This window comes from Mus musculus, chromosome 9 (genome assembly GCF_000001635.26).
Source record: "Mus musculus strain C57BL/6J chromosome 9, GRCm38.p6 C57BL/6J".
NCBI classification, from domain to species: Eukaryota; Metazoa; Chordata; class Mammalia; order Rodentia; family Muridae; genus Mus; species Mus musculus.
Genome location: NC_000075.6, coordinates 83,931,889 through 83,953,608, shown reverse-complemented (window position 1 = coordinate 83,953,608; position 21,720 = coordinate 83,931,889). Strand labels below are relative to the sequence as shown.

The 21,720-nt window shown below is 42.5% G+C and overlaps 1 protein-coding gene and 1 non-coding gene across 5 annotated transcripts in view; one reads left to right on the top strand and one right to left on the bottom strand.

Moving 5' to 3' along the window:
- The window catches only part of Bckdhb (branched chain ketoacid dehydrogenase E1, beta polypeptide), a 199,130-nt gene that overhangs the window by 170,632 nt on the left and 6,778 nt on the right, over nucleotides 1–21,720 (bottom strand). Inside the window, exons 1-2 of one of the 4 annotated variants that reach the window (NM_199195.1) lie at nucleotides 4,694–4,828; nucleotides 1,008–1,085 (exon numbers count right to left, since the gene is read on the bottom strand). The exons of 2 other annotated variants lie outside the window; for them this stretch is intronic. In NM_199195.1, the coding sequence (NP_954665.1) occupies nucleotides 1,008–1,071 (64 nt within the window). In that variant the 5' untranslated portion in view covers nucleotides 1,072–1,085; nucleotides 4,694–4,828. Of the gene's footprint in view, nucleotides 1–1,007; nucleotides 1,086–4,693; nucleotides 4,829–21,720 lie in introns of those variants that run through there. One more of the 4 variants, NM_001305935.1, reaches the window with a different exon arrangement.
- Gm29163 lies at nucleotides 15,134–15,240 on the top strand. The gene has a single exon (XR_003948531.1). It is a non-coding gene; the product is annotated as a U6 spliceosomal RNA (small nuclear RNA).

Genomic DNA, 21,720 nt, shown 5'->3' with positions numbered 1-21,720 from the left:
ATACTCATATCTGTGTAATACAAAAGTGGTATACATACACACACATACATACATACATATATATATATATATATATATATATATATATATATATACACATATATAATATCTGTTTGCATATATCATACATATGTGTAAATATGTACATATAATCCTGAGTATGTATAATACATGTATGTGTATACATATATATATACACACACATGTATATACATACACTCACATGTAATTACATATGTATATACAAAGTCAACCAAACTTTAAGAACTCAGCAAGATCAAGAGGCTCAGCAGTTAAGAGTGTACCCTGACCTTGCATAGGAATCAAGTTGGATTGCCAGCACCCACAGTTGTTAGGTGGCTAACAACTTCCTGGACTCCAGCTCCAGGGCAATCTGACACCTCTAGCATCTCTAGCCTCCATGGGCACTTGCACTCACATGTACATACCCACATATAGATAACATACACATAACTAAAAATAAGATAAATTTTAAAAATTAAATTAATTGTAAAATTCTTTCAAAGATGCGCAACACATACACTAGCAAACTTTTTTTTTCAACCACAAGGAAAAACGAAATCATGACACTGGCAGGAAAATGGGTGGAACCAGAAATCATTACCTTGATTAAAATAAACCAGACTCAGAGAGATAAAATAAATATCACCAGTTTTGCCTGTTTTCTCTCATATATAGAACCTAGGCGTGTATAAGAGTGTATGTGCTTGCATGCATTCGTGCATGCATGTGTGCATGTGTGTGTGTGTGTGTGTGTGTGTGTGTGTGTGTGTGTGTGTGAGAGAGAGAGAGAGAGAGAGAGAGAGAGAGAGAGAGAGAGAGAGAGAGAGAAAGAGAGACCAGTGAGGATATCATGAGAGGATTGAAACAGATCTTAAGGGAAGGAAGAGAAAGAGAGGAGTAAAATTTGACATTGAAAGCTGAATGGGGACAGCCTAAGGGTAGGGAAGCAGGTGAGGGGAAGGAAACACATGCACTAAGTTTACCTGCAGTGGGGTCTTTGGCTAATGAGTTATCCAGGGCACTTGTTATTGACTGGAAGAGGTTCATCTTCTGAGTTTGCCCTGTGAAAAGTAAAGTCATATTGTATCAAAACTTATACGGAAAAAACAACCAGTTTCTTAACAGTTGTTATAACATGGTTTTAAGAACAAAATAAAAGGGCAAGGTAGGAAGAAAGGTCCAGAATCTATCACAGCAATTTACCTAATGGCTTGCAGAGATCCCAGATCTATAAAAGTGGCAAACGCAGTAAGCCTCCAGAGGTGGGTGGATGAGGTAAACCCCTAAGTTGTTAAACAATGTCTAGAAAAGTAAGCAAATGGAGAGAAACGACCCAATGGTGAGCTGTCTGTAGACAAAAGCTACAACTTTCGGTAGAAAAGGAGCAAGAGGGAGCCAGACAGTGCTGGAAGAGAGCACCCTAGCCAGGTGTTATGAACCAAAGATATAAAGAACTCGCATGGTCAGTGGCCTGTGTTTAATCTGATGGCAGCAGCAAATGGCCATAACCCATGAAACAGTAAGGAAGGCTAAAGATAAACTCTGGAGTGCAGGACCAACTGTTGGTGCTGGGACAATACTACAGTCTTTTCTGTAAACATATCAGACTCAGTCCTTCCTATTGTCCTACTGCTTAAAATGTATGCAGGCCAGTGCCTGTCTCCATAAAGTCTTTGGGAAGGAATATATAAAGCAATACAGGAAAGGAACTTAAAATAGTGTCTCATAAACCAACGGTACACTGGAAGACTCTGCCAAAGGCAGCATCTTCACCAAATATTACTGAAAAATGATGTTCAAAGAATATATTTTAATCCCTAAATGCAGAGGGAAAGCAAGCTGTCAATCGTTAGATCCAGGTTTGTTCATGACCCTCTCAAGGTCATCAAAAGCTTTCTTGGACAGAATTCCTAATGTTGCAAATGAAGACTATGCATGACTTTGAAGCTTTAAACAAACTAAGTGCTGGCCGAGGTCCACAATCAGCGGAGCTTCAGGCCAACTCCTCTCCTACAGCATTCAGAGCACACACAGGCTTCATGTGACTTCTGATAAACAGTCCAGTCCTTACCTTAGCACTTTATCTACCTCCAACTCCTGCCCCACTCTGGCCACTGTTCCTCTAACCTCCATGCTCGTTAAAGTCACCTAATGTGAGGCACACTCAAGGTCTAATAGCCAGCATGGGTCATAACAGCTTTTGCTGTGGCCTTCAAACCTGACGGTGAAGTGCTGCTAGTCACTCACCCTTCCTCCTCTTCCTTAACCCACCAGACTCCTCAGTGAGCTCTTACCTCCATCATCTTTAAGCCCTCCACTGTTCCCTCAGCCTGACTACTGGCATCCTCCTGCCTGACCTCAGGTGTGCTGTACATGCCCAAGCTTCAGGCCTGAGTAGCCCCATCAGAATACACTGCTTCCCTCTGTACCCAGAATAATGCCCTGTTCATCTCTTGTTTCTGGAGACAATAAAAATTCATTCAGAGGCTGGAGAGATAGCCCACATGGTGGCTCATAACTGCCTGGAACGCCTATTCCAGGGCATCTGACACCCTCACACAGACACATGTTCAGAAAAGCCATCAATGCACATAAAAATAGATAAATTAAATTTTAAAAGAAGAACTCATCCAGAAAAACATCCTTATATCAGCCATGTCAAAGACCACAGTGCAGCAAATGTCCAGAATTACTTCATAAAGTGTTTTTCTTCAGGCTACAGCTGTTTCATTCAATAGTTACCTTCCTTAAATCTTTCTCTACCCTACTGTTCTAGTTTGCTTTACTGTTGCTGTGATAAACACAGTGGCCAAAAGCAACTTAGGGAGAAAAATGTTTATTTAATGGCACAGGTTCTATGGAGTCCCCCACTGAGGGAGGTCGGGGCAGGGACTGAAGCTGGGGCAGGCAGCAGAGAGAGATGCTGCTCGCTACCTTGCTCCTTGGCTTCCCTACACAAGCCAGGACCACCCACTCAGCCTTCCACAACAATTAACTACCAAGAAAATATTCCCTCGAGCTGCCCTGAGGCCAATCTGAGGGAAGCAATCGCCCTAGGCTGTGTCAAGTTGACCAATGACATTACCTAAAAGGCCTAGCTATGCTCCTAAAAGTTTTGGGTGATACAAAACATAATAGCTTAGGATGAACTTTTTCCTAATGGCAATAACATACCCACTCTCCCCAACTGCATACATGGAATGAAATAATATTTTTGCTTATTAGGATTTTCATAGTTAAGAACCTAGGGAGAATAGGGACCCCTTAAGAGCTGATCTCATTTTTATTTTAATCTTGCTGACCATTTAATAGCAAATGCCACCACAAGATCTTTTCTCTTCCCAGAGCGAGGGACCAAACCCACATGTGGCCCAGTGCGCCACCTCTGAGCTCTGCCCTCAGCTCTCTCGATTCATATCACACTGCTGCTCAGCAAATTTTTACTAGAAAAGCAGTAAAATCGTACAGCCTGAGGCAGGAGGATTGTGAGTTCAAGGTCATCCTAGGCTACATAAGGAGCCCCCCTAGAGTATATTCTTGTCACTATAAAAAAAAAAAAAAAAGCCTCGCCTTATGGGAAATTTACAAGTTATTTATGTTTCTGTGTCAGCACACAAATTACATTTCCACTAGTGGATATGTTTGCCAAATATTGCAAAGGTTAGGGTTGGCATATTCTTTAGTACTGTCCCAAGTTCTAAATGATAATTCTAATATGTTATTAGACGCGTTCTCACGACCGGCCAGGAAGAACACCACAGACCAGAATCTTCTGCGGCAAAGCTTTATTCTTACATCTTCAGGAACAGAGTGCAAGAAGCAAGAGAGCAAGAAGCAAGAGAGAGCGAGAAGCAAGAGAGCGAAAAAGCAAGAGAAGAGAGAAAAGCAAGAGAGCGAAGCAAGAGAGAGAGAAAAACGAAAACCCCGTCCCTCTTAAGGAGCATTCTCCTTCGCCTCGGACGTGTCACTCCCTGATTGGCTGCAGCCCATCGGCCGAGTTGACGTCACGGGGAAGGCAGAGCACAAGTAGTCATAAGATACCCTTGGCACATGCGCAGATTATTTGTTTACCACTTAGAACACAGCTGTCAGCGCCATCTTGTAACGGCGAATGTGGGGGCGGCTCCCAACATCTCCCCCTTTTTCTTTTAATAAGAGCAAATAGGCCACCCATATTAATGAGAGTGGAGATAGAGGTCAAATCCCCAGTGTGTAGGTAAAGGAGCCATGTACAGGATTAGCTCTTAGGCTCACAAGCTTTTACCCAGAGCAACCCTGACCTGCTCCCGTGTCGTTTTGCCTGGGGGAAGGGAACTAGGACACTGAACCTTCTTGAAAGATGACATGTCTCCCTAGAATAGGCTCATATATGCCGCAGAGCCTTTCCATTGCAGTGCTTAGCCTTGCAACTCTCTCGGGCTGCTGAAGCACACTCACTCTATCCCGTGCAATGAGTCTAGCCTCATGGGATATAAGAGCTGAGTGGCCAGCGACCTATTGCCTAAGCATAGATATATCATATATCAGGGGAAGCTCCATGTTCTAGTCCTGCAAGCGCCTGGGCAATAACCACCTTGTCTCTCCTAGTTTGGGCCTTAAGCTTACAGACCAATCAAAGAAGCAACACTAATCCACAGCAAAGTGTATCTCCAAATAATATTAATCCCACCTATTTTTTAAAGAAAGAAAATGCTGAGGAGATCCAATTGGGTAATCCTTTGGTCAGCGACAGGTCCAAGCGCGTGGAGTTGACCTGAAGTCTCAATTCCCGAAGGATCTGTTCAAATTCAGCCATCCAATTCTGTAACATATACTGAAAAAGACTTTTTGACAAATTAGCTGTCCTAGTAAATTTAACATACTGAATGGAAATAACACACAATCCCGGAAACTTTTGTTCACATCCCTGCTGAGTTATTTGTCATAATACATCTAGTTGTATCTGGACAAGATCTATGAGTTGATTAACCAGCATGAGACCTCTCTGTATCTTGACATTAGCTGAGGCCTGTTCATCTATGACTGTAGTCACTGAGGCTGACAAAGTGTTAATGGTGTCAGTTGTCTGGACCTGTCCAGACAGAGCCAAGGCTGTCTGAATTAAGGCCAAACCCAGTTCCTAGTTAGTGGTAAAAAAGCAGGAGAATACTTGAGCATTATACATCACCGTCATTGGGAGTGGGAATGTCGACATTATCCCCCAACGCTGCTCTCTCTTTATTATTGACGCCCTGGACATCACCAAGACGAGGGACATTAGTATTCCCTTGGTCAGTCTGGATTTTTCGGGTGAGTCTTTCTGGTATCCAAAATGGGTTGTTTTCATTCTGTGGGAAAACACAGATAGCTCCCCTGGATCTTATCAAGATAGGATCCGGGCCATACCATTTATTATCAAGGACATTTTTCCATTTAACCATCTCATTGGGCCTATCTGGCTCTGAACAATGACGTTCAGCCGCAGTATGGCCATGAGCATCAATATTTAAAAAATTGAGTGTAAAGAGTGCCAAAGACACCGACACTCTTGGTGCTCGGGGTACAGTCTCCTCAAAAGTTCCCCTCTTCTGTTTTATAAGATAGGCTTTGAGGGTGCGATGCGCACGCTCAACAATACCCTGTCCTTGAGGGTTGTATGGAAGTCCAGTCAGGTGGGTTACGTCCATCTGACGGCAGAACTGTTGGAATTTTTGAGACGTATAAGCTGGTCCATTATCAGTCTTAAGGAGTCTGGGTTTCCCCCAAGCACTCCATGCCTCAAGACAATGTTGAATCACATGTGAGGCTTTTTCTCCGGTTAACGGAGAAGCAAACATGATGCCAGAACATGTGTCAATGGACACATGGAGATATTGAAGTTTTCCAAAGGAAGAAACATGTGTAACATCCATTTGCCAGACCTGTAGAGGTCGAATACCGCGTGGATTAATTCCCACATGAGGAACTGGCAAGAACTCACAGCAGCTTTGACATTGAGTAACAATGTCACGGGCTTCTTTTCTTGTCAAGGAGAAACGACTGCGTAATGTTTCAGCCGTCACATGAAAATTGTTATGAAAATTTCTTGCAGCCTCTACCGGGGATGATAGGGCAGCAGCCACCACTTTAGTGGCCTTATCTGCCAAATCATTTCCCAGAGCCATGGGGCCAGGTAGGCCTGAATGGGCTCTAACATGAGTAATATAAACAGGAGATCTTCTAGATAACAAAACTAATTGTATCTGCTGAAAAATATTGGCAACTCTACTGGAAGGCTTAATCACTCCAGCCACTTCTAAAAGATTTACTGCATTAACCACATAATAGGAATCTGACACAATATTAAGGGGTTTTAAAAAGGTTTTTAAAACTTCTAAGACCACTAAACATTCTACCACTTGAGGTGAATTTTCATTATACTGTTTGGATACCACTTTACCATTAGCCACATAGGCACCTATGCCAGTTTTTGATCCATCAGTATATACCACAATCCCATTTTTAAGTGGGTTTCTTACTGTTATTTGTGGAAACACAACAGATTGATTTTGGGCAAACTGTAAGATTGGATGCTTTGGATAATGGTTATCTATTTTTCCTGAAAAGGAGGTAACTAAAACTGCCCAATCATTAGATGTGGCTGCCAAGGTTTGAACCTGTGCAGCGGTATAAGGTACAATTAAAAGATATGGACTTTGCCCAAAGTGGGTGATTGCTGCTTTTAGACCTTTAAGGGCAAGCTGTGCAATTGCATCAGGATACCAATCTATTATTTTAGCTGGGGATACGTTTGGATGGATCCACAACAATGGCCCATTCTGCCACAAAACTGCAGTTGGCAATTGTGCTGTCTTAAAGACACACAAACTGAAAGGCTGCGAATCCTCAATACGTTGTAATTGTGCATTCTGTAAGGCTTTTTCCACCTTATGTAAGGCCTGGTTAGCAGCTAGAGTAAGAGTCCTAGGGGAGGAGATATGAGGATCTCCTTCTAAAATACTAAACAAAGGCCTTAACTCAGCGGAAGGAATCTTTAAAAAAGGTCTGAGCCAATTAATATCTCCCAACAGCTTTTGAAAATCATTTAAGGTATGGAGGTGATCTCTTCTTATCTCTACCTTTTGGGGCACAATCTTATCTGGGGACACCACAGAGCCCAAGAATTGTCCTGTATCAGAAATTTGGACCTTTTCTGTGGCTATCTGTAAACCCCACTGACTTAAAGTTTTAAGTAGAAAAGGATATGCCTTTTGTAGCATGGTAAGGTCTTTATGGCACAGGAGGATGTCATCCATGTAAAGGAGCAAAATTAAAGAGGGGAATTGTTCCCTCACTGGCAAAAGAGCTTCTTGTACATAAAGTTGACACATAGTAGGACTATTGGACATTCCCTGTGGTAAGACCTTCCATTGATACCTCTTATCAGGTTCCATGTGATTAATAGAGGGGATGGTAAAGGCAAATCTGGGCCTATCCCTTGGACACAAAGGTATAGAAAAGAAACAATCTTTAATATCTATAATAATTAAATTCCAGCCACGTGGTAAGGCGGAAAGTACAGGGAGACCCCTCTGTACTGGGCCAAATAAGTTCATTTGCTCATTAATGGCTCTGAGGTCATGGAGCAGTCTCCACTTTCCTGACTTTTTCTTAATTACAAAAATTGGAGTATTCCAAGGTGAGGTAGAGGGTTCAATATGGCCTAGTTTTAATTGTTCCTCTACCAGTTGAATCACAGCTTCTAGTTTTTCAGAGGATAGGTGCCATTGAGGAACCCACACTGGGTCCCCTGTTTTCCATGGTATGGGTCGTGCTGCCCCAATGGCCGCTAAGGAAAACCCAGACCCTGTCTGTCTTGGTTTCCATTAGGTGAGATGGGCTCTATCCTTCCCTGTTCTTGATGTCCTAACCCTTTTCCTTCTTTATAACCCATCTTTGCCATGATATTTTTTGCTTTAGTTGAATACCCTCCCGATGGGGCGTTTTCATTGGACAAAATAAGGCCCAGATGCTGCATAATATCCCTTCCCCAGAGGTTAACCGGGAGTGGGAGCACATAAGGTATGAATTTCCCTTGCTGTCCTTCAGAGGATTCCCACGTCAAGGCAACGGAGCTTATAGTGGGACATGATTGATATCCTAGGCCCTGTAATGAATGAGATGACTCTGTGGGGGGCCATGCTTTGGGCCACCAATGTGTAGAAATTATACTTTTATCTGCTCCGGTATCAAGGATGCCTTCAAACTCTTTTCCGTTGATCTTAAGGCGGAGCTTAGGTCTATCATTTAAAGATACAACCAAATAGGCAGAATCATTTCCTGAGGAGCCCATTTTCTTTATCTCAGGTCCTGCAGATTTCTCCCTGGTATTATCAGGGAGGAGCAGCAGCTGAGCTATCCTATCTCCTTTACTAATAGAAAAAACGCCCTTAGGGCTTGAGCACAGGACCTGTATTTCAGGGGAATGTTGACAATCCATAACTCCAGGGTGGACTACTAAGCCCTGCAAGGTGAGTGAACCCCGGCCGAGAATAAGGCCCATGGTTCCCGGGGGCAAGGATGGTATAGGCTCCACTGGCACCGGCTGAATACTCATTTGAGGCATTAGTAGGAAGTCGGAGGCGGCACGCAGGTCCACCCTTGTGGGTCTTCCTGGGTCGCCTCTCTGACTGCTTCCTGGGTCCTGACAAACCGGTTCCCATATCTTTGAGGGCCCTGGGACCGAGGGCCCGATGACCCGTTTTTTGGCACATCAGTTGATTGACTATCAGGTGGGGGAAGAATTCTGCCCTTTATATCCCTCACAGAGCGACACTGGTCAGCTCTATGATAACCCTTGCCACACTTAGAGCAAAGAGTGAGAGTCCCTCCCTGTTTATCTGGAGCTCTGCAATCTTTCTTAAAATGCCCAGGCTTTCCGCAGTTAAAACATGTCCTCTGATCATTTCTGCCCATGGAGCGGTTTTGGGATTGAAGGATGGCAGCCGCTAAACCTGCATTGCTGAGAGGTCCCCCAAGCTCTCGACAGACCCTGAGCCAGTCTTGTAAGCCTTTGTTCTTTCTTGGGGCTATGGCCGCTCGGCACTCCTTTGTGGCTTGCTCATAGATTAGCTGTTCTATTAGAGGCGCAGCTTGCTCTGACTCTCCAAAAATACGCTCTGCTGCCTCTGTCATTCTGGCCACAAAATCTGAGAAGGATTCCTGAGGTCCCTGGATTATCTTTGTTAACTGACCAGTGGTTTCACCTGCTCGAGAGAGCGCCTTCCAGGCCCTAATAGCCGTGGAAGAAATCTGGGCATAAGCTCCCCAATGGTAGTTTGTCTGATCAGCAGAATAAGCTCCCTGACCCGTTAACAAGTCAAAAGTCCAATCTCTCTGCTCTGGAGTCAAAGCAGCTGCGTTTGCTCGGGCCTGCGCTTGTGCAGCTTCGTGCCAAAGCGCTTTCCATTCCATGTATTTGCCCATACTAGGGAGAGCGGCTTTTACAACCGTTTGCCAGTCAGCAGGAGTTAGTGCCATGCCAGCGAGCCTGTCTAACTGCACCAAGGTAAAATTAGCATTGGTTCCGTATTTACGAACCGACTCAGCAATTTCTTTAATTTGTAAGTATTCTACCGGAGCGTGGACACGCCCACCCTCGGCTCCTTCAAAGACCGGAAATGCCTGTTGTATTTTCCTTTGTTCCTCTCTGGGAATGAATGAGTCTGCGCACTGCCTCTCTGCGCACTGCCTCTCTGCGCATTGCTGACGCACTACGCAGGGCGGGGACTCCGCATAGGGCGGACCTTGAAGCCGACTGCCCTGAGGCCAATCAGCAAACTGGCCTTCGCCAGCCGCTTTTGGCTTTTTTCTTGACCAATTAGCTGGCTGGTAATGGGCTGCTTCTTCCTCCCAGTCTGTTTCTGCTTCAGAACTACTAAGAGCTGGCTTCCTGAGCTCATCTAGTGACGAGTATCTCCTAGAGACCTCCGCTAATCGATCTTTTTTCTTTTCTTTTTTCTTTTCCTTCCTTCTAATCTCTCCCCAGGTATTCCTACCTAACCTTAACTTTTCCTCGGGTTCAAGACCCTTGGAAAGGCCTGTATACTTATTTTGTGTACCATATTTCCTCTTTGTTCCTACTCTCTCTCCCCGCTTTACTTCTGATAGCTTGTCCTGAATTTCCTCTAGAATTTTCAGCCCTATCTTAATCACTTGATAACATGTGAAAAGGAACAAAAGGGCTCCTAACACCAGAAAAAATTCAAGGCCAAACATATTCCACTTTACTTCTGATAGACTGTCTTGAATTTCGTTAGAAAGTTCAAGATCAGACTTACCTCGTTCCCCAGCTGAAAAGTTCTGAATTCATACAGTTGAATCCTTCTTAACAGTCTGCTTTACGGGAACCTTTATCACCGTCGTTCCCCAGCTGATGAGTTCTGAATTCGGCAGTTGAATCCTTCTCAACAGTCTGCTTTACGGGAACCTTTATCACCGTCGTTCCCCAGCTGATGAGTTCTGAATTCGGCAGTTGAATCCTTCTCAACAGTCTGTGTTACGGGAACCTTTATAAACGTGATCCGCAGTTCTGGTTCCGGAATGAGGGATCCTCCTTGCGCCAGTCCCGAGTTTTTTTCTCGTCCCGGAATTCGGCACCAATTGTTATTAGACGCGTTCTCACGACCGGCCAGGAAGAACACCACAGACCAGAATCTTCTGCGGCAAAGCTTTATTCTTACATCTTCAGGAACAGAGTGCAAGAAGCAAGAGAGCAAGAAGCAAGAGAGAGCGAGAAGCAAGAGAGCGAAAAAGCAAGAGAAGAGAGAAAAGCAAGAGAGCGAAGCAAGAGAGAGAGAAAAACGAAAACCCCGTCCCTCTTAAGGAGCATTCTCCTTCGCCTCGGACGTGTCACTCCCTGATTGGCTGCAGCCCATCGGCCGAGTTGACGTCACGGGGAAGGCAGAGCACAAGTAGTCATAAGATACCCTTGGCACATGCGCAGATTATTTGTTTACCACTTAGAACACAGCTGTCAGCGCCATCTTGTAACGGCGAATGTGGGGGCGGCTCCCAACACTAATACACTAACATCTACTTCCAACTCTTTTTAAAGCTGAAGCACAGATGGTGGAGAAGAAACCATTTCATTCACAGGTACAAGTTTATTTTATAGTCTCAGTGCGTAGCTGGCCTAGAACTTACAACGGCCCTGCCTCAGTCTCCAGACACTGCTCTTCTGGATTAGCCCTCTATGTGCATACTATGTACTTGGATCCTTCTCTAATTCCCATTAAAGTGACCCAAATATCTACCCACAACTTAATATTTGAGAGAATCCAAAACTGGACACACACACACACACACACACACACACAGTCTGTGGTGGTGGGGGTGGCACACTAGCAATGCAAGCACACATGTATACACACACAGGCTGTACTCTAATGTAAATGAAAGGGCTTGGTAGTAAAAGATTCTATAAATCCAACTGTGCCTGTGTGGTATCTATGAAAGCCAGGGGTCAACATCTGATGTCTTCCTTTATTGTTTTGTTTGTTTGTTTGTTTGTTTTTGTTTTGCTTTGTTTTAATTTGTTTTATTGACACCTTGTGGCCCTGGCTGCTCTGGAATTCACCACATAAATCAGCTGGCCTCTAACTCAACAGAGATCCACCTTACTCAGCCTCCAAGTGCTGGAAATAAAAGCATGTGCAAACCCACCCAAATCCACCTTATTTTTTACTGTCCCTCATTGAAATGAGAGTTTATTGGCTAGACTGACTAGCTAGAGAGCTAGCTAAATTCTTCCTGTCCCAGCCTCCAGATGTGCGAGTACAGGCAACCCCCTGCCACAGCCAGCCTTCTAATCCCAGCACTGGGGAGGCAGAAGCAGGCAGATCTCTGAGTTCACTGTCAGCCTGGTCAACAGAGTTACTTCCAGAGAAGCCAGAGTCCTACAAAGCAAGCCCCATGATGAAAGCCCTACAAAGACCACACTCGAATAATCCCCACCCCATGCACGGCCTGGTGAGTCCCATCTCTGGCCACCTGAACTGTCCCATTTAGCATCAAAAGTTCACCACTGAGATGTCTCTCAGTTCCATTACGTAAGCAGAACCTACACACATGAACCCCTCCCTGCAGCCAGAAGCCCCCTCTCATACCTCTGGGTACCTTTCTAAAACCTTGGCTAATAAACATCTTAGGAGCCATGACTGATCTGTCTTCTCCTTTCTTAGCACTGGAACATCACTCAAGGGTCATTTACTGCAGTAGGCACTGGCTTAATTATACTCATGGTTACTATTTTCCGTCCAGACTTCAAATCCCAGGAGGACAGGGTCATGCCCGTATCCAGAGCATCCAGCAGTCTGTCATCCAGAAAGATGTAAGAACGTGTGGAATGGATTAGTTAACAAGCTTACACATGCACACAATTACAGGGCCCTGGAACAAAGAGAGGCCGGGATGTAATGTGTAACTAACTCTCTGTTATGCAGGGAGTGCCCACATAAGCCTAAAACAGGCCTCGTCTGAAGTCTGCTAAGTTATTTATTCTCTGCGTGACTTAGTGAAAGCTGCTGATATCCAGTTTCCTCCTCTATAAAAAACAAAAGCAATGATATCAGAGTACAGGACCACTGTGGAAAACCTGTGAGGTGTTGTCTATCAAGGAGCCAATAGTCAGTCTCCACTCCATGTTGGTATATACCTCCTCTTTCACCTCCCTACAGAGACTCATTCTATCACCCCAGCTGTTGGGTACCAAGCACTACGTGGATCATCTTACTAGGCTCCCACACTACAGGTGAAAGCAGTAAAATATACAAAGATTTAATGAGCTCGGACAATGTCACAATGCTGTGTTGTCAAGGGAGAAATAAATTCGGGCAAGACACTGGCTCATTCATACAAGAGCAGCACTTGGGTGGCTGAGGCCAGAGGATCACCAGGAGCCTGGGACTAGCTGGAGCTTTGCAGTGATTTCTTAGCCAGCCTGGACTAGTGTGAAAACTTTTTTTTTAAATGAGAGGAGGGAAGAGGAAGAGAGAGGAAAACAGGGAGAATGGGAGGAAGAAGAAGCAAAGGATGGGGGGAAGCAAAGAGGAAGCACAAACCCACAGCATCTAGTGGTTAGGTGATATTGCCTCTGGAATGACAAAGTCAAAAATGAGATGGAGAGGAAAATAATGATCGAAGTTCCTGAATGGTCAAAAGAACCTTGAAGGTGGTAAGTGATGTTAGAGGGAAGGGTCCGTCCTCGCTGAGACACACAAGAAGCAGTGTCTTCAGCAAAGGCCTGATGTGAGCTGAACAGAGCCAAGAGGTGTGGGAGCCTGCATTAAAGCACCTGCCCGTAACAGGAATAACATTAAAAGAGAACTCAGTGGAAATTCACCTGGCAGCCAGGCTGAGCCAGTGACCTTTTGAAGGACATGTGGCCTTACCTCTTACATTTAAATGCCTGAAAACAGAATTTATAGAGGAATTGTAATCCAGCAAACTGGCTGCTTTGGCAAGGAACCACACCCAAAGACTTTCTAGGTCTATGTGATCTGGCTAGAATGCAGTCATGCTCTGGATTACAGTATGAGTTGGCTAGAATACAGACACCATTAGTACACACCTTTAATCCCCAACAAGGAAGGTCAGGTTAGTTTATAGAAGGAAGTAGCCATGTTTGAAAGCGACATTTAATTGAAAGGCAGACAAGGTGACAAATCAGAGAAAGATTTTACAGAATGGGTCAGATATAGAATACATCCAACTGTCACAAGAAGAGCACAGGAAAGAGGGGGTATTTAAGAGCAGCATAGGAAGAGAAGACAGGGTAGACACAGGTGTTAGAGGTAGTGTGTGTGTGTGTGTGTGTGTGTGTGTATGTGTGTATGTGTGTGTGTGTGTGTGTGTTGTGTGTGTGTGTGTGTGTGTGTGTGTGTGTGTGTGTGTGTGTGTGTGTGTGTGTGTGTGTGTGTGTGTGTGTGTGTGTGTGTGTGTGTGTGTATATGTGTGTGTGTGTGTATGTGTGTGTGTGTGTGTGTGTGTGTGTGTGTGTGTGTGTGTGTGTGTATGTGTGTGTGTGTGTGTGTGTGTGTGTGTGTGTGTGTGTGTGTGTGTGTGTGTGTGTGTGTGTGTGTGTGTGTGTGTGTGTGTGTGTGTGTGTGTGTGTGTGTGTGTGTGTGTGTGTGTGTGTGTGTGTGTGTGTGTGTGTGTATGTGTGTGTGTGTGTGTGTGTGTGTATGTGTGTGTGTGTGTGTGTGTGTGTGTGTGTGTATGTGTGTATGTGTGTGTGTGTGTGTGTGTGTATGTGTGTGTGTGTATGTGTGTGTGTGTATGTGTGTGTGTGTGTGTGTATGTGTGTGTGTATGTGTGTGTGTGTATGTGTGTGTGTGTGTATGTGTGTGTGTGTGTATGTGTAGCAGTTTTACCAGGACATTTTTACAGAAACAGGTTGCAGAGAAAACAAGCTAGACACAAGTGAAGACAGAATAAGCCAGAGAATGAGAAGGAGCCAGAAGATTGGAGCATACAGCCTGAGTTAGTATAAGGCCAAGTAAAGCAATTCAGTAAGAAACCTAGAGAAGCTGACTGAATCAGTCAACTTGGAAGATTAGATTGTACAGAGACTAGGTACTTCCAGGCCTCGACCTAGGGATTGTTAGGACAAAGAAGCACTCTGCGTTCAGCCCTAGCTGTGTATTTACACAGCTTCAGTACAACTCTCATCTTATCCCATCATCTGAGGAGATAAAAGCAACATCTAGCACCCAACATGCTTAGAAGAAAAACCCAACATGATCGGAGAAGGAGAAAACCCACCAACATTGCAGAAAGCAGAGGACATCTGACAGAAACATGGCAGAAGACGGGGGACATCTGACAGAAAGCCACAGAGAAAAATTTGCCCCGGATCACCTCCAAAGGAAGCATCAGTTCTTTGAGTTTGGCTGGACACTGTACGATACTCGGGGAGACTCCAGATATGGAAAAATCTCTGAAACAATGAATCACAGTAAGGAACCCCAAAAGACAATTTTATTATATAGACAGACTTCTCCTGCATTAAAAAAATGGGAAGATCTCAGATCCCTTGAGAGCAAGGATAGAACATGAGGAGATATAAGCATTATTTAAAAAAACCATCTAGGTGCTCGCTTCGGCAGCACATATACTAAAATTGGAATGATACAGAGAAGATTAGCATGGCCCCTGCGCAAGGATGACACGCAAATTCGTGAAGCGTTCCATATTTTTCCAGTTCTACACAAACTATTCCACAAAATAGAAGTAGAGGGAACTCTACCCAACTCATTCTATGAAGCCACAATTACTCTGATACCTAAACCACAGAAAGATCCAACAAAGATAGAGAACTTCAGACCAATTTCCCTTATGAATATCGATGCAAAAATCCTCAATAAAATTCTTGCTAACTGAATCCAAGAACACATTAAAGCAATCATCCATCCTGACCAAGTAGGTTTTATTCCAGGGATGCAGGGATGGTTTAATATACGGAAATCCATCAACGCAATCGATTATATAAACAAACTCAAAGACAAAAACCACATGATCATCTCGTTAGATGCAGAAAAAGCATTCGACAAAATCCAACATCCATTCATGATAAAAGTCTTGGAAAGATCAGGAATTCAAGGCCCATACCTAAACATGATAAAAGCAATCTACAGCAAACCAGTAGCCAACATCAAAGTAAATGGTGAGAAGCTGGAAGCAATCCCACTAAAATCAGGGACTAGACAAGGCTGCCCACTTTCTCCCTACCTCTTCAACATAGTACTTGAAGTCCTAGCCAGAGCAATTCGACAACAAAAGGAGATCAAGGGGATACAAATTGGAAAAGATGAAGTCAAAATATCACTTTTTGCAGATGATATGATAGTATATATAAGTGACCCTAAAAATTCCACCAGAGAATTCCTAAACCTGATAAACAGCTTCGGTGAAGTAGCTGGATATAAAATTAACTCAAACAAGTCAATGGCCTTTCTCTACACAAAGAATAAACAGGCTGAGAAAGAAATTAGGGAAACAACACCCTTTTCAATAGTCACAAATAATATAAAATACCTTGGCGTGACTCTAACTAAGGAAGTGAAAGATCTGTATGATAAAAACTTCAAGTCTCTGAAGAAAGAAATTAAAGAAGATCTCAGAAGATGGAAAGATCTCCCATGCTCATGGATTGGCAGGATCAACATTGTAAAAATGGCTATCTTGCCAAAAGCAATCTACAGATTCAATGCAATCCCCATCAAAATTCCAACTCAATTCTTCAATGAATTAGAAAGAACAATCTGCAAATTCATCTGGAATAACAAAAAACCTAGGATAGCAAAAACTCTTCTCAAGGATAAAAGAACCTCTGGTTGAATCACCATGCCTGACCTAAAGATTTACTACAGAGCAATTGTGATAAAAACTGCATGGTACTGGTATAGTGACAGACAAGTAGACCAATGGAATAGAATTGAAGACCCAGAAATGAACCCACACACCTATGGTCACTTGATCTTCGACAAGGGAGCTAAAACCATCCAGTGGAAAAAAGACAGCATTTTCAACAAATGGTGCTGGCACAACTGGTTGTTATCATGTAGAAGAATGCGAATCGACCCATTCCTCTCTCCTTGTACTAAGGTCAAATCTAAGTGGATCAAGGAACTCCACATAAAACCAGAGACACTGAAACTTATAGAGGAGAAAGTGGGGAAAAGTCTCGAAGATATGGGCACAGGGAAAAAATTCCTGAATAGAACAGCAATGGCTTGTGCTGTAAGATCGAGGATTGACAAATGGGACCTCATGAAACTGCAAAGCTTCTGCAAGGCAAAAGACACCGTCAATAAGACAAAAAGACCACCAACAGATTGGGAAAGGATCTTTACCTATCTTAAATCAGATAGGGGACTAATATCCAATATATATAAAGAACTCAAGAGGGTGGACTCCAGAAAATCAAATAACCCCATTAAAAAATGGGGCTCAGAGCTGAACAAAGAATTCTCACCCGAGGAATACCGAAAGGCTGAGAAACACCTGAAAAAATGTTCAACATCCTTAATCATCAGAGAAATGCAAATTAAAACAACCCTGAGATTCCATCTCACACCAGTCAGAATGGCTAAGATCAAAAATTCAGGTGACAGCAGATGCTGTCGAGGATGTGGAGAAAGAGGAACACTCCTCCATTGTTGGTGGGATTGCAAGCTTGTACAACCACTCTGGAAATCAGTCTGGCGGTTCCTCAGAAAATTGGACATAGTACTACCGGAGGATCCAGCAATACCTCTCCTGGGCATATATCCAGAAAATGTCCCAACCAGTAAGAAGGACACATGCTCCACTATGTTCATAGCAGCCTTATTTATAATAGCCAGAAGCTGGAAAGAACCCAGATGTCCCTGAACAGAGGAATGGATACAAAAAAATGTGGTACATTTACACAATGGAGTACTACTCAGCTATTAAAAAGAATGAATTCACGAAATTCCTAGGCAAATGGATGGACCTGGAGGGCATCATCCTGAGTGAGGTAACCCAATCACAAAAGAACTCAAATGAAATGTACTCACTGATAAGTGGATATTAACCCAGAAACTTAGTATAGCGAGATATAAGGTACAATATGTAAAACATATGAAACTGAAGAAGAACAAAGACCAAAGTGTGGACACTTTGCTCATTCTTAGAATTGGAAACAATCACCCATGGAAGGAGTTACAGAGACAAAGTTTGGAGCTGAGACAAAAGGATGGTCCATCTAGAGACTGCCATATCCAGGGATCCATCCCATAATTAGCCTCCAAGCGATGACACCATTGCATACACTAGCAAGCCTTTGTTGCAAGGACGGTGATATAGCTGTCCCTTGTGAGACTAGGCCGGGGCCTAGCAAACACAGAAGTGGATGCTCACAGTCAGTTAATGGATGGATCACAGGGCTCCCAATGGAGGAGCTAGAGAAAGTATCCAAGGAGCTAAAGAGATCTGCAACCCTATCGGAGGAACAACATTATGAACTAACCAGTACCCCAGAGCTCTTGACTCTAGCTGCATATGTATCAAAAGATGACCTAGTTGGCCATCACTGGAAAGAGAGGCCCATTGGTCAGGCAAACGTTATATGCCCCAGTACAGGGGAACGCCAGGGCCAAAAAATGGGAATGGGTGGGTAGGGGAGGGGGGGGGGGCTTTTGGGATAGCATTGGAAATGTAATTGAAGAAAATACGTAATAAAAAAAAAGAAAAAAAAAGCTATCTAGGCAGTTACTGCAACTCTGTCCACCTGAGTAAACCCTTCCCTATTTTCAACTGCTATTTTTACATATTTCCTCCTTTAAAAAGATTACAAGGATAAATGTACAACAAGAAAAATAGGTATACAGTAAGAAAATTTAGTTATGATACGACAGAGGCCAGAGAGAAAAAGGTCAGGGAAGTGGAGAACAGCAAGTGCTTATTGTGTACCTAATGAAATTGAGGATCAAGACAGACAACCTGGGCTAGAGGGATGGCTCAGTGGTTAAGAGCACTGACTGATCTTCCAGAGATCCTGAGTTCAATTCTCAGCAACCACATGGTGGCTCACAACCATCTGTAATGGGATCTGTTACTCTCTTCTGAAGGCAGCTACAGTGTACGCCTATATATAAAATAAATAACTCTTAAAAAAAAAAAAAAAAGACAGATATCCCACTGAACCTACACTGCCACCTCCTAATGAAATTTAGGAAAGGCGAGCACCCTCACTAGCTTTCCCAGTTACCCAGGAACAAATGCTGGAAATTCACAAAATTAACAACTCGTCTGGAAAGATTTAGTAATGGCTGTACGAGAAGCTCGTTCTCAATTACAATGGTGGCACAAAGAAGCTGCAATTATGGAAAATCATAATTGCTCTAAAGGTGTTAATATCATGAAAGATCAATTGTTAGGTGAATATCAATATGCTGATTTACAAAGGTGATGCAATCTGGTGATTCTGCTATTATACAGTGTACTTTTAGTAGCTTTCAGAGGCTGGGATAAGATGGAGGAACAAGGGAAAAGGTCTATGTCTTTAACAAAGACTATGCAAAGCCCTGGAGAGACTTTTACTGATTTCTTACATAGATTAATGTCTGCTATAAAATGGGGCAATATCAGGTCCAGAGGCAAGATGGGTATGAACTGAAACTTTAACTTTTGAAATGCAAATGCAGACTGTAAGAAAGCTCTTAGACCTTTAAAAGCTTGACAAGTACCCACGGATGAATGCATTTGAACTCTTCCTGATATTGATCCTATTGTCTATATATTTGCAAAAGCAATGGCCAATAATCCTAAATTTCAAAATGTATGATTTTCTGATTATAGGTGGGATAAGGTCATTTGAAAATGAACTGTAAACAAGGCATTCCTAGAGATTGCTCTAGAAGTCCTCAGACTTTCAGGATTTGTAGAAGGTGTGCTAAGGGTCTAATTGGACTAATTAATGCAAATCAGCAAAATATTTGTGAGGCAATTCCTTAACAATGGGAAACTCCCTAGAAGATAATCCTTTAAATATAGGAAACTCCCAGGGAGGTTCACTCATAACCCAGGTAACACACAACATGAGCTAAATAATTCCTGTCAGCAATTCACAGAGCAACTAGAGAAAACTAAACTAGGTACTGAATATCTAATACATCCTAGAGAAGGCAACACTGTTCTGGCAATAACCACAAGCCACTCACAAGGGCAGAGCAGCTTCACTTGACAGGACAAGAAATTCTGGAAGTACTTGGAAACTAATAGCCCTACTTTTAAAATGAATGGTTAACCGACAAGAATAAGTCAGTTAGAGCAATGGACTTTGAATGGGAAAAAAGAAAAATTATAGGCACTTGGGCTGCAGGCACAAGAGCTGCTGGACGCTCCACATATAAAACAGTCTATACGTCCTTGGACTCTTCTGTATCTGTCATTTAAAAGAAATCTGGAAATTAGAATATGTTGACTGATCTAAGGGCTGGAAATAAAGTTGTCAAACTTATGAGTCCATTCCTGAGTGGAATCCCCTTACCTTCTCTATTACCAAAACCATGACCTGTAATAATAATCCATTTTAAAGACTGCTTCATTCCCTTACAAGATCAAGATAGAGAAAAATTTGTTTTTATACTACCAACTTAAAACAACTCTCCCAGGCAGTGGTGGTGCACGCCTGTAATCCCAGCACTCGGGAAGCAGAGGCAGGCAGATTTCTGAGTCCGAGGCCAGCCTGGTCTACAGAGTGAGTTCCAGGACAGCCAGGGCTATACAGAGAAACCCTGTCTCAAAAAACGAAAAAAAAAAATTCTCAACCTGTAAAAACAAACCAATGGAAAGTTCTTCTTCGAGGAATGTTGAATAATCCAACTCTATGTCAATATTTTGTACACTAGAAATAATTCATAAACAATTTCCTCAATCCATAATTTACCATTATATAAATGATATCTTATTGGCCAATTCTGATGCAAATACATTCTCTCTGGAATGTTTAATGAAGCAAAAATATTTTTATCTATTTGGGGGTTTACAGATTGCTCCTGAAAAAAATACAGAGAGGAGAGTCAGTCAACTATCTAGGATTTAAATTAAGTTAACAAAAGATTCAACCACAAAAGATACAGACGCTACAAACTAATTAATGACTTGCAAAATCTATTGGGAGATAGTAACTGGTTACAGCCTACTATTGACTAACTACTCAAGAGTTGAGTAATTTGTCTCAAACTTTACAAGTCTGATTCAAACGTAAACAGTCCTAGACAATTAACACCAGAAGCAGAGTTGACTCAAGCAGAGTAAAAATTACAGGATACACATGTGGACTGCCTAGACCCCAAACTTGACTGTATTATTGAGAATACTTGCCTTCTGTTCATTATGGACTCATTATGCAGAGAGGATACAATATTTTAGAATAGATCTTCTTAGCACATAAACAGAGTAAAAAACTAAAAACATGTTGAAAAGGTTTCTGGTCTAATTGTAAAAGTTAGAATAAGTCTTTGTCAAGTATCAGGAACAGACCCATGATAAATAATAGTACATTATACTAATGCTGAAATTACCTCATTATGGGTAGTTAATGAAGATTGGCAAAGAGTTTGTAGCAATTATTTGGAAGAAATTAATAACAAATATCCAAAAAGCAAGCATCTCCAGTTCATAAAAAGAATTAATTGTATTCTTCCCCTTATAGTAAAAGAGACACCAATTTCTAAAACTCCTACATTTTATACTGATGGAAATAAAACAAAAATAACAGGCTGTAAGTCAGGAATAAGTAAAGTAATTCAAAGCCCATATACTCTGGTTTAAAAATCAGAGCTATACACAATTCTTAGGGTATTATTAGATTTTTCTGAACCTATCTATAATTACTGCCTCACAATATGCATAGAGAGTTGTATTACATATAGAAACTGCTGAACTAATAATTCAGAATGAACATCATTATTCATACAACTGCAATAGACAATTTGAAACAGAAATTATCTATTAGCTATCACCCATATTCAAGCTCATATGGATTGCCTGGTCCATTGGCACAAAAAAATAAAGAGATTGACCAATTATTAATAAAAAAAAATGTGCTAGAAGCCTCAGAATCTCATAGAAAAACATCATGTTAACAACAAAGGTTTAAAGAGAAATGTTTGTATTACTTTATAAGAAGCCAAAGAAATTCTTTATAAA